General features: G+C 32.1%; 1 protein-coding gene and 1 pseudogene across 5 annotated transcripts in view; one reads left to right on the top strand and one right to left on the bottom strand.

Moving 5' to 3' along the window:
* Positions 1-13,221, top strand: part of PRPF39 (pre-mRNA processing factor 39) — a 30,432-nt gene that overhangs the window by 6,936 nt on the left and 10,275 nt on the right. For 2 of the 5 annotated variants that reach the window (XM_023522117.1, XM_011376135.2), the window contains exons 2-5: positions 4,373-4,719; positions 5,150-5,275; positions 5,922-6,040; positions 10,329-10,496. In XM_023522117.1, the coding sequence (XP_023377885.1) occupies positions 4,402-4,719; positions 5,150-5,275; positions 5,922-6,040; positions 10,329-10,496 (731 nt within the window). In that variant the 5' untranslated portion in view covers positions 4,373-4,401. Of the gene's footprint in view, positions 1-4,372; positions 4,720-5,149; positions 5,276-5,458; positions 5,794-5,921; positions 6,041-10,328; positions 10,497-13,221 lie in introns of those variants that run through there. The other 3 variants (XM_011376169.2, XM_011376154.2, XM_011376177.2) reach the window with 3 other exon arrangements.
* Positions 10,763-10,881, bottom strand: LOC111730973 (annotated as a pseudogene).

The raw sequence follows: 13,221 nt of genomic DNA, 5'->3' as shown, positions 1-13,221 counted from the left end.
GTGTATGAAGTGATAGATATCTCATTGTGATTTTGGTTTGCATTTCTCTGATGATTAATGATGTTGAGCATTTTTTCATATACTTCTTGGCCATTTATATGTCATCTTTGGAGAAATGTCTATTCAAGTCCTTTGCCTGTTTTTTAATCAAGTTTTTGTTGTTGAGTTGTAGGAATTCTTTATGTATTTTGGATATTAACTCCTAATCAGGTGACTTTCGCAAATATTTTTTCTCATTTTGTAGGTTACCTTTTCACCCTGTTGATTGTGTCCTTTGATGTGCAAAAGTTTAAGTTTGATATAGCCCTATTTGTCTATTTTTGCTTTTGTTGTCTGTGCTTTTGGTGTTATAGCCAAGAAATCATTGCCAAGTCCAATATCATAAAGGTTTTCCCCTATGTTTTCTAAGAGTTTTATAATTTTATATTTACATTTAGGTTTTTAATTCGTTTTGAGTTAATTTTTCTATACAGTGTAAGATAAGGACCTACCTTTATTCTTTTGCATGTGAATGTCCAGTTTCTCATCACCGCTTACTATTTGTTAGAGACTGCCCTTTCATTGAGAGATTTTGGTACCCTTGTCTAAGATCATTTAACCATGTATCTGAAAGTTTGTATCTGGGCTCTCTGTTCTATTCTATTGGTCTCTTTGTCTTTATTTCAATACCACACTGTTGTCTTCTTTTGATAGTTAAATTTGATAAATTGGTACCAGTGATTGCTATATTATGAAGAGTCTGTTGGAATAACTTAGTAAAAGTGACTTTAGTATATTCTTTTGACCCAGTGATTTTGAAGTAATCAGAAAAAAGATTTCCCTAAGGGCAAGGCCAATGTTCTTAATTCTTTTTATAACACCTTAATTGCAGGGTGTGGAGTAACTGATAATCTCTTATTGTGGGAGTGTGGTACATTCTCTGATTCCAGAAGAAACCCTTATGTACCATTGAAATATGCAGTCAGAACAGGGCAGGTAGTAAATGACTCAGAATGTGTCAACCAACACACAAAGCAATGACTAATTTGCATTCGGAAAATTAACCTTCAAATGTGTCTTTAAAGGATGGGGTTAGAGAGCAAAATAAATTGAGAAGCTTCTCTGGCTTTTTCTAGAGCCTCAAATGGTTTAAACCTGGGGAAATTTATGACAGTTACTCAAGTAGAAGGGAACTTTTTTCTGGTAGTCGTAATACTTTGGATTCTCCTTTATTATGTACGAACTAGATTTGATTGGTGTATTTTTTCTTCTTAAATTCCTCTGTAGAATTTCTTCTTCTGTCATATTTTAAATCTCTCAAATCTCTCTGTAAATTTTCTTCTATTCTCGAATCTCTCAGGCCCTGCCCTGCATATTCTGCTGCTTACCCTCCCATTTCTCCAATACAAACCCTCTTCATTATGGTCATTTTCTTGTCTTAGAACCAGTCCTAATTTCTGCCTTTTAGTCTACTGTCAAGATTTGTTCTGTCAAGCTAATAGGCTGTTCCCTATTCTGTAATAATTCTATTTCAAAACCTGTAGTTTTTCAAAGTTAAAACCATGTTCTATATTTCATGAAGCTTTTCTAGCTGGCAGTAATTTTCAGTTGATTAATCTTTTTTACTTCATTTGAAATTAATTCAAATCTTTCCCGCCCACCCCCCCCACCCCCGCCTTTCTCTCCTTGTTTCCTCCTCTTGTTTTTAATCTCTCTCCAACTAGTTAAGAACCCTTAGAGTGAGGACCTTATCTTATTCTGGACAAAGAACTAGTGGAGAGCTGGATATATACCAGGCATTGAAAACTTTTGTCCCCACCTTAACTCTCTGCACTTCCCTTATTCTCCTCCTCCTTTATTTTCCCTAGATTTACCTGGTTATAACTAATTCTTCCAGTAGCATTCAGTCTCAAATGGTCTCAATTTAACATTTTAAATTTATCCTTTGTTGGGAAAAATTTTCCTTCATATTACATTTGAAATAATGAACATATAAAAAAATCGATTTCATATGTACACAATTTAAAAGATGCCCTCTATACACACAAAAGAACTTAAAACTATTAAGAAGTAAAACGAACAAAAATGTTTTACAGTGTATGTCATGAAGATCAGATTTCCTTAGTTTACAAAAAACTTGTCCAAACCAGTAAGACTAAAAATTAGTGATGCAATAGAAAATATGGACAAAGGATGTGAAAAAGCATTTAAGAAAAAATAAAGGAAATAGAAATTCAACCTCCTCATAGTTAAACAAATGCAAATCAAAATGAGGTATTGCTCTTATTTTTAAATCAAATGAACAAAATTTAAGTTTTCATGGTACCTAGTGCTGAAATGGGAGATGAAGAATGGATATTCTTATGCATTGTTAATCAGTTAGGAATGCATTTTCTGCAAGTAATAGAAAACCTGTCTATTAATAGTTTAAACAACTAGGGATTTAATTTCCCACACAGTATGAGTCTGGCAATGTGTTATTAACATCTTGATGATGTCAGAGATGGCATTCATTAATTCTGACCAATCCCTTATTAACTGCTTCATGTATACACATTGTTTCAGATATGTTCATATTCAAGGTAAGAAAAAGTAATAGAACCTATACTATTTTTGACTGTCTCTTTTTAATTTAATTTTATTTTTTAATCAGAAAAGCAAAATCTTTCCCAGAGCTCTCCAGCAGATCTCCTTTTCAGTCTCATAATCCTTTATATAGGGTTAGGTATCATGTGTCTCTGAAAAAAAACCCAAAGTTTTGTTAGGAAGATGGTGAGAGAGGATATTGGATAGGCATCTAAAAGTGTCTTTCCAAAGGACTTTGCAACTTTTCTAGAGATAGATTGTCAGCATCTTCCCAAATAAATATACATGTATTCTTTGATTCAATAGTTCTGTTGTTCAGAGTTTATCTGTGAATAAGTTTCTGTTCTTCTGAATTATTTAGAGAACTTGATAGAAATAGAACTTTCTGAGCCGAGCCTAGACCTCAGAATCATTGGTGTTGGGGTCAAGGAATTTGTATTTATAAAAAAAATAGCTTACTAGGTGATTATTGTGTGGAGCTAGGCTTGAAAATTTCTGTATAGATTATAGTGAAACTCAGGTTTTTAAAGTAGGCGTAAAATTGCAAAAATAATAATAGTAAGCCAGCCAACCACTGGCATACTGTAGCTGGCTTTTCTTAAAAACAAAAACTTTTTTTTCTTCTGTCAGTTAAATAATTGCAGATAAGCCAAAAGAAGAAAGCATCAGCCCATTATGCAGGGAGAACAGCTGTTAACACCAACATTTTTTGTGTATTTTTATTTTATTTGGTATAAATCTCTATAGATGCATGTGTTGCATATATATGTATAGTATATACATAGTAGACATATTTCTTTATCTACACAGATACATATTTCCTTTATTATTATTCCATTATATAAATATGACATTTACTAAAGCAGTCCTCTTCTTAAAACTCATCTCTCTGTTTGTATAACAGTAGTGTTATAGTGAATGTTTTTATACAAATGTTTTTGATTATTTTCATAACATAAAATACATACAGTTGCCATTTAGTACATTTTGGTTGATTGTCCTCTAGAAAGATATCTGTAATTATTGCCAATTTGATATCTTATTGTTTTAATTTATGTCTTTATTAGTAAAGATGTGATCCTTTCATATATTTATTGGTCACTTGCATTTCTTTCTTAGCATTACTATCTTTAAAATCTTAATCATATTTTTAAATTTAAATTTTATTTTTTAAGATCATTTTTAAACTACATTATACTATATTGTGTATTCTGAGTATATTTTAAGAGTAAATCAGTTTTATGATCTTCATTTTGAGAATAATCACTCACTTAGGAAAAAAGACATGCCTTCTAATTTAATGATTCACTTTCCATTTAAACTGTTAGTAAAAGAGATGAAGTCAACTATGAAAATATATTGTGGCACTACCTTTATAAGATAAAAGAATAATCCCTTGTTATTTTATGGCCTTAACAATAAAGATAATACTGTTTTCCAGGATTGGTAGCAAGATAGCATTCAGATATTGAATTTTAGAATTTTAACCAGCTAAGTAGCATTAAATTCAAATATGATTGCTTCTTTAGGGAGCAGGCATAGTCTTCACTTGTTTTATGGATAAAGGAAGTAAATCTTCAGTTATTTACATTTTGCTCAAACACTAAAAATAAAATGGCAATTTTTAGAAAATTTATATGTTACAGAATTTTTCGTAATATAGAAACTAATAAATCTAATTATGAGTTAGAGGAGAGATCAAGAATCAATATATTTAATAGCTAATGAGGGCTTTTTTTAAAAAAGTGCTTTTGATGATGCCAAATAAACATTTGAAAGACATTTCTCTTTATTTTTGTTTCTACAGATCATCTACTGAAGACAAAATAAAGAGCTATGCAAAATTATCACATGGATGAGTACAGAAATTCTAGTAATGGCAGCACAGGCAACAGTTCGGAGGTAGTAGTGGAACAGTCCGCTGATTTTAGTACTGAAATTATGAATGTTACGGAAATGGAACAGTCACCTGATGGATCTCCTAATGTGAATGCAACTACAGAAGAAAATGAAATAGCAAATGCTGTGGACCTTCCAGTGATAGAAACAGAAGCAAATTTCCCTCCAGAATATGAAAAATTTTGGAAAACTGTAGAAAATAATCCTCAGGATTTTACAGGCTGGGTATATTTGCTTCAGTATGTAGAACAGGAGGTTAGTAACTATTTAAATGAGACTAAAAGGACAAATTAATCAGGTCATATCAGACTTATTGTTTTGTAATTAAAGTTGCCTTTTTTATACTTTCAGATTGAATTGAATAAGATTGGATATATACTTTTTTATCTTCAAAAAATGACTTTTATGGCATCTGTACATGTGAATGTCTGTATTAATGGAGTCAAAGTCTATTGGGGGGTGTGTGGGTGCATATGTATAAAATTACTGAATAAAGTTACCTTGCTATTTGACAGAATTAGTTCCTTCTAGATAAGTTTGTATTTGCAGGGACAAGGGGTGCTGTGAGTGTGGTTTTTAAACCTGCCATTTATTTTATTTGAGATAACACTTTTGAAAGGAATAGTAAATATTTTTGTGACAAAAACTTCTAAGATGTTTAAACACCTCATTTTATTTTCATCAGAATCACTTGATGGCTGCCAGGAAAGCATTTGACAAATTTTTCATACACTATCCGTATTGCTATGGTTACTGGAAAAAGTATGCAGACCTTGAAAAGCGGCATGACAACATTAAACAATCAGATGAGGTGCGTACATCACTGAATAAAGTTATCTCCATTAGGTACTGTAAGCCAAATAATAACAAAATAAAGACCTTTTTTTGGCTGGCAGTACCTACGATTTATGGTCAAACAATTTTATAGGGTATTTTATTTGCATTTGTCACTCTTGTGGCATTTGTAGCTAATATTTTCTCTCTTTGTTGGCAGGTGCGTTAAACCTCTACAGTTTGTCAAGCTTTGCAGTGCAAGCCTCTGTATTACACTGCAGCTTAACAAGTAGGGCAGGGCTTTTCTCTCACTTACATTTATTTCTCATTTTCCAAACAATATAGTTGGTTTGCTAGTCACATTTGCTACGTCTTATTGCATTTTTGGTCAGACGCTGTCATTGATGCTCTAATGGGTCTGTGCCCTATGGTCTGTAACCCAAAGCCTGCCCACACAACCCGGTCAGAATGCAGGGACTGCTGCGCTTTGAAGATCAAGACTCTGCACGTGGGGATCAGAACATTGCCATGTTCTATCCAACCTCCACCCAAATGGTAATGGTAGATTATTTAAACAAAATTCCAGTAATTAGTATTTCTAAGGTTCACCGGATAACACAGTGTTGCCTCTCTGTTAAGAAATAATTAAATATTTGAAGTACAGTTTGTTGTTTTCTTCTTAGGTTTATCGGCGGGGGCTTCAGGCAATACCTCTTAGTGTTGACCTTTGGATACATTATATAAACTTCTTAAAAGAAACATTGGACCCTGGTGATTCTGAAACAAACAGTACAATAAGAGGGTATGTGAACCCTATCATATTTTTTTAACCATTGCAAAAGTATTTTATAGTATCAAGGTACTATATTTTATTCTACCCAGTCCTTATAGGAAATAATCACTGTTGCAGTGACTGTCTCTGTTTGAGTCAGTGTTTATGAAGAGCATACTAGAAATGGAACTCTGTCAAATGGAATACACAGCTAAGTTTTATCAAATGTTTCTTCAAAAGTGGTATTATTGTCAACTCCCACAGTGTATGAGAGTAGTCATTTTCTCATAGCCATGCCACATTTTTTTAACCTCCAGTGATTTTACATTATTTAAGTTTTACATAGTTCTACATTATTCATCCTAGTTTGCCATCTTTTCATATTTTTATATAAGCCATTTTTACATTGCCTGTTCATATCATTTGCTCATTTTACTTTTGAATTATCTTTCTTATTGATTATAGGAAATTTTAAGTGTTTTTGGTTTTTATTTTTATCAAAGTATGTGCATGTGGTTTAAACAATCAGTGATAAACTGCATGTACACAAAGTGATTCCTTTATCCCTATTCAAGTATTTTGGCTGTGTCTTCTGTTTTTTTTTTTTTTTTTTTCTCCTAACACATTCGTAATAGTAACTCTCTACTGCTTTCTCTCTCTCTTCATTAGCTGTAGACGTTGTAATTCTTTTATGATAGGTGAGAATGGAAGAATCGTCTTTTCATTCCCGATCTTTCCAAAATGGATAGGTTTCATGGACTTTTGTTTTTCTTGGAGTTAGTTACTATTTCCCTTCCCTCCTCCCTTTTTTTCATTTGCCAGATTTTCTTTGAACATTTAAAAATCTTCACCCCCTCTAATTTCACTAGCTATTACTAATACTACTTGACAAAGTGTACAGAAGCTGTGTAAGTTATTTTTTGGAGCTAAAAAAATTCTATTTAATCTGAAAATTGTAAAAGAGAATTACACTCTGAAATCTGTCAATTCCAATTTTTCCCTTCCATCTTGGAGACAACCCTCTTGGAACCTTCTCTTCTGTAATCTGGACTGGTTGCTCTATTCTGTTTCTGCTATACAGCAGTTGTTTTGGGATTCTCCTTACAATGATTCTAGGATGTCTTTACCTCATTCTTGGGTTTCCAGCTGTTTTTATTAAGACTGTATTGGATCCTGCTCTTTCGGCCTACCTTTTAGAGAAGTACATCCTATTACTCCCGATAAAGGATGCTTGGAATTAAAAAAAAGTCTGAAACACCCAACTGATGGTATAGTGGGATATGGAATTTCGAGTTGAAGGTAATTTTTTCTTACGGCTTTGAAGGCATTTATTTCTTCATTCTCTTATAACTTCTAGTATTGCTATTGAAAAATGTACCATTCTTCTTCTGGATTCTCTTTATATGACTTGTTTTTCCTCGTGGAAAATGTTCTCCTTACCTTTAATTTAATGTGATTTTATAATGATGTGCTTTGGAATAGACTTTCTAATTCATTGTGCTTATTATTTAGTGGACTTTTTCAATCTTGGATGCTTGCATCCTTCTTTTCTTTGAAATGTTATTGTGTATATTCTTATTTTGATAATTTCCTTCCCTTGGTTTTCTCTGTCGTTTTTATTACCCAAGAATCTTTCTTGTTCTTTGTTCCTTTTTTTATTTCCTCCTATTCTTGTTATATGCTACATATCTTCTGCTGCTCCAGCACGGTTTCTTCTGAAGTTTTTTTATTTACTTGTTTTCATCTCTGACATGTCTGATTTCTGGATTTCTGCTTATGTTAAAGATTAGATATTAATAAACTGAGTGGAAACTCTCTGTGTTTTGTATGGGGGGGAGCATTTTTAGTTGGCCTGGAGGGCTTTACAGTAAAGTGAATAGGCGGCTACTCAGATTTTGTTGGGAACTCTCAATGTTGGTATACTCATATCTTATTCCTATGCTAAGCAGCATCTTCATTAAAGGATCATCTGATCTGCCTGGGGAATGTATACCTAGCTTCTGAAATCCCATAGCTGGGCAGGAAATGAGGATTAAGGTCTCAACCATTCATTAAGCAGACCTTCTTTCAAACACTGTTTTTAGTTTATTACCTTATCATCCTTCCTCTCCCAACTCTCCCATCTTTCTTAGTGTCTGGTGTGTTAATTTCCTGAATCATTTTGGGATTCTGCAGGGGCAATGACATGTATTTTACTCTCTTGAAAACTTCATACACTTACACATGTACACACATACACACATTCTTAATCCTTTATCCATCTTAAACATATTTCCCACAGTTTTAGCCATCTTTTAACTTTGTTTACAGTGTCTTTTTATCATATAGAGGGTTTTTTTCCCCTTAATGTGGTTCAGTATTCAATCTCTTACTGGTTTCTGAGTTTTGTGCCTATCTTGTCAAGAATATATATATCTTGTATTTTCTTCTAATTATTTTAATAGCTTTTCAAAAATTACTCATTCATCTGGTATTTGGTTTGTGTCTTTTGTGAGATAGAGATTAAACTTTCATTTTTTGCATTTATCGAATAGTCCAGCTTTTCTGCATTTATTTAAAATATCTTCTTCAGCATGTACTAAATTCAGACATTCATATGTTTTGTTATCTTGGGAACTGTTTTGTTAATCCATTTTTCTGTTCCCAGGCCAGTGCCATACTTTTAATTACTATAACTTCCTAGTTTCTTTTGATATCTTTCAGGAAAACACTGCTTGCATTGTCTTTATACAAAAAATTTACATTTTTGTATGGTAGGTGAATGTTAGAATTCGTTTTTCCTGTTCCACCCAAAATTTGTTAGAGCTTTGATTGGGATTGTGTTTAAATTGTAGATTAATTTAGATAGTATATTTTTATACTGGTAAAATCCTTCTTAATTCTAAAATATTTATTTTGAAAATATGTATCTAAAAGTTTTATCCCATTAGGACTTCAAATCTAATGGTTAAAATTGCTTACAGAAATCTCTTAAAATGAATTAGGTATTTTAAATTAACATTTTTGTAGTAAACTATAGTCGTGGGATTTTAGAATCTAGAAAGACTTATGAGAGTTTTAAAATATATGTGTACTTCTCATTACTTTATAAGGCAGCTGGATCTCTTATTAGAGAGTTATTTTGCTAGAAAATTTTTACTTAAATTGATATAACATATGTCTCTGTCTTCTGTTCTAAATGAATCCTCAACAAACATTTCAAGTTTAGCAAATATTTAAGTATCTACTGTGTTATTTTTATATGTTTCCAGGGTATAAGTTTTGCATTATAATTTTATGTAAGGTAAAATTACATGAAAGTACATTTATCTATATTCCCTTTATGTTTTCTCACTCTTTGAGCAGCTATTATGCACTTCTTTATTATTCCTTCTACTTTTTAATCTCTACCTGTATAGAAAACAATATAATTTTGAATTTAGCATTATATTCTAAAATGTAAAAATAATTTTATTTTTAATTTTTTTAAAGTTGAGGTTTAGTTGACATACATCACAGTAGTCCTCCCCCCCACAATCTACAGTTTTACTTTTCACGTTTTCAGATACCCTGAATATATTAATTGGAAAGTTTCAGAAATAAACAATTCATAAGTTTTAAATTGAATGTTCTCTTGAATAGTGTGATGAAATCTCTAGCCTACCTGCTATGGGACATAAATCATTTCTTTGTCTAGCATATCCATGCTACCTGCCTATTAGTTCCTTAGTAGCTGTCTAGGTTATTAGATCGATGATCACAGTATCGAAGTGCTTGTTTTTAAGTAACCCTGATTTTACTTAATATTGGCCCCAAAGCGTAAGAGTAGTAACTCTGGCAATTCAGATGTGCCAGAGAGAAGCTGTAAAGTGCTTCCTTTAAGTGAAAAGGTGAAAGTTCTCAACTTAAGAAAAAAGTCCTATGTGAGGTTGCTAAGATCTACGGTAAGAATGAATCTATCCATGAAAATAGAAAGAAGGAAAAGAAATTCATGCTAGTTTGCTGAGACAGACCACATTCACATAACTCTAATTACAGTATATTGTTATAATTGTTCTATTTTACTATTAGTTACTTTTGCCTAATTTATAAATTAAACTTAATCAGAGGTATGGGTAGGAAAAAACAGTATGTACAGAATTTGGTACTATCTGTGGTTTCAGACATCCCAAGACTGGGATTCTTGGAATATATCCCCTGAAGATAAGGGAGAACTACCATATATTAATTTGAAGTGTACAACTTAATGATTTGATATTTGTACACATTGCGAAGTACAGAAATAATATTTTAAAAGTGGTTTTATCTTAGATAACTTAAAGGTAATTTAATTTTTCAGAACTTTTGAGCATGCCGTTCTAGCCGCAGGAACAGATTTCCGATCTGACAGACTGTGGGAAATGTATATAAACTGGGAGAATGAACAGGGAAACCTGAGAGAAGTTACAGCTATATATGATCGTATTCTTGGTATTCCAACACAGCTGTATAGTCATCATTTTCAGAGGTAAGTGGAAAAATCAGGTCATTAAAATATCTTTGATTGTTCAGGTAATTAATTCCTAATATTGAGGATCGTAATTCTCTTGAAATGTCATGTTGAAGTCTATTAGATTCAACGAGGAATATATTTCCTTGCTTGATAATCACAATTTATACACTTATTATTATTATTATTCATTTATTTATTTATTTTAGGCGAGGCAATCCTTGGTTGACCTCACAGGTTGCAAGGACCTTGTCATCTTACAATCTCTTATTTTTAATTTTTTACTCCTACAGCACCTGGTCTTCCTAGGTGGACTCCCATCCAAGTGCTAACCAGGCCCAACCTTGCTTAGCTTCCAAGATTAGACGGGATCGGGCTTGTTCAGGGTGGCATGGCTGTAGACACAATTTATACACTTTTAAATTTAGACATTTTCCCATATGTCTTGTGAAATGTTTAGGAATTTTACTGTTTTACTGTTTTTAGACATAAGATTCTTATCCACTTTATAGATGAGCCTTTTGTCTGAGGTATTTCAGAATAGTGAAGGAATGAGAAAGTAGAATCTTAAGTTTAATTATTCTTTGTGGTACTAAACTAACACTGTACAGGGCATATAATAGATGCTGTTTAAAACTTAATGATTTACTACAGGTACATTCTTGTGTTCATGTAACTCCTTATATCCAAAACAGTGAATGAAGTATGTATTTTGTGTAGTAAGCCCTGTCTGTATTCAACAATAAAAAATTATTCATTTAAAATTTACACTGTGATTTTCCATTATGATTGGTATAATTTCATTTTAATTAGTACTGTTAAAACAACTAAATCTGTGTACTGTGGTTTCCACATTTTGTGTTATGATGTACTCAAAGCCTCCCACTAATACAGACTCAGAGATCTGTCTTTCTGAACAAGAAAGTGTTAAGACTGTGTTGATAAGTATTTACTTTCTTTCAACTGTAATATTTTCTATATTTTTATCATAATTTTTATAAGTAGTATTGTGTTAGAGCCTATAAACTTAGGGACTTTTTAAATAGATGATTTTCTAAATTTTTTTTTACTTAAATGTAGAACGCTTTATGAAGCATCTGAAAAGTTCTATGTATCAGTTTGCTAAGATTAAAGAGGTTATGCAGACTACTCAGGTTAGAAATAGGAAGCATGTAGATCTGAATATACTGTCTCTTTTTTATGGAATAGACATATTCCATATGTCTCTAGGGTCTATTGACCTAGGGAGACACTTGCTGGAAGACATCATTAACACGAAGCTTGGCATTTGGAAATGCTTGATGAGTATTTGTTGAACGAATGAATATAAAAGGTGGGACAATGAAAGTGCCTATTCATAAACCGATTCTTCTGGGATCTAAAGTATATGTAAAATATATGATTATAAGAACTTTACTGTTGGTAAGAAAAAAAATATAATTAGGAAACATACATACAGTATTTGCCATATGCCAGACACTGTTCTCAGTGCCTTATAACTCATTTAATCCTCACAATAAGCTAGTATGGTATAGGTACTAGTAATATCCCATTTTATGGAATTAGAGGAAGATTAAAATATTCCTGTAAGGTCACATAGTTAGTAAGTGTTGAAGCTAGACAGTGTGGCCCTAAAGTTCTTGAACTAGTCCTCTCCAAATCTTTTTTATTTTTATTTTTATTTTAATGAATATCCCACTAGGCTTTTTTAAAGTCATATATACTTATAACAAATTAATTGATTGCATTATGCATACTGCTCATTAATATGCTCTTTTTTATATAATACAATGAGAACCACTTTTCTTATCAGTGTGTAACAAACTCACAAGTAGTATTTATTGTAAGTAAATCTTATAGTTTATATAAATAAATTCACATGACTAGCTGCTTTGAAAACCTCTGAAGTGTTTTCTTTGCATAATATACTCTCCCTACTTAAAAGTCTTAGCACTTGCTATGCAACAGATGATATGCCTTTTAAGTTGTAGGAATAAAGGCCCAATATAACTATGTGTGGATGGTCTTGGCCCTCAAGTTTCTCAAAACTATAGAAAAGGAATGATGTGTTAAAAAAAGGATTCTAAGTGCTATAGTAGAAATAATTTCCATTGGTTATACACCGAACATTATCTCTAAGAAAATATGTAATTTAAAATCTTACTTAGCATGAGCACTTTGTGATGTGACCTAACTTCTCAGACCCAGTGCCTGGTTGTTGCTAAGCTCTAGCCATACCCAAGTACTGATAATTTCCCAAAAGGTGGTGGTGTTTTATACTTTTGTGACTGTATTACCTTTGTCACTTCCAATTTGTTTGGTAAACACGTATTCCTCAAGAACATACAGCTTAATGTTTCTCTGTGAAACTTTCCCAGTTCACCTAAGTAGAAAGTATCCTTTGGTCATTTGTGCTATCACTCTACCTACTTATTTACATTTATCTTAGCATTAATTTTGCTATATCTCTTGTAGCTTTTACATGTCTGTCAGTTTCTGGAGTTTATTCTTTTTATCCTTAATAGCTAGGAATAGGGCTCACTATATATTAGATCCTCAGCCATTCTTCATTGAGTAAATTAGCTTTATAGTTGAAAAAGCTGATGAAAAATTACTGCTTAATATTATGCATGTTGTATCACCATTTGAAAGAATTTTCTACACAGTGTAGCAATTTTAAATTTATGCTCTATAAGTAGTTATTTTTCAATTTTATCTTATTTCAAGTTTCTTATTTGTTTCC

This window comes from Pteropus vampyrus, unplaced genomic scaffold, assembly GCF_000151845.1.
Source record: "Pteropus vampyrus isolate Shadow unplaced genomic scaffold, Pvam_2.0 Scaffold10, whole genome shotgun sequence".
Taxonomy (NCBI): Eukaryota; Metazoa; Chordata; class Mammalia; order Chiroptera; family Pteropodidae; genus Pteropus; species Pteropus vampyrus.
This window is presented reverse-complemented; position numbering and strand designations above follow the sequence as displayed.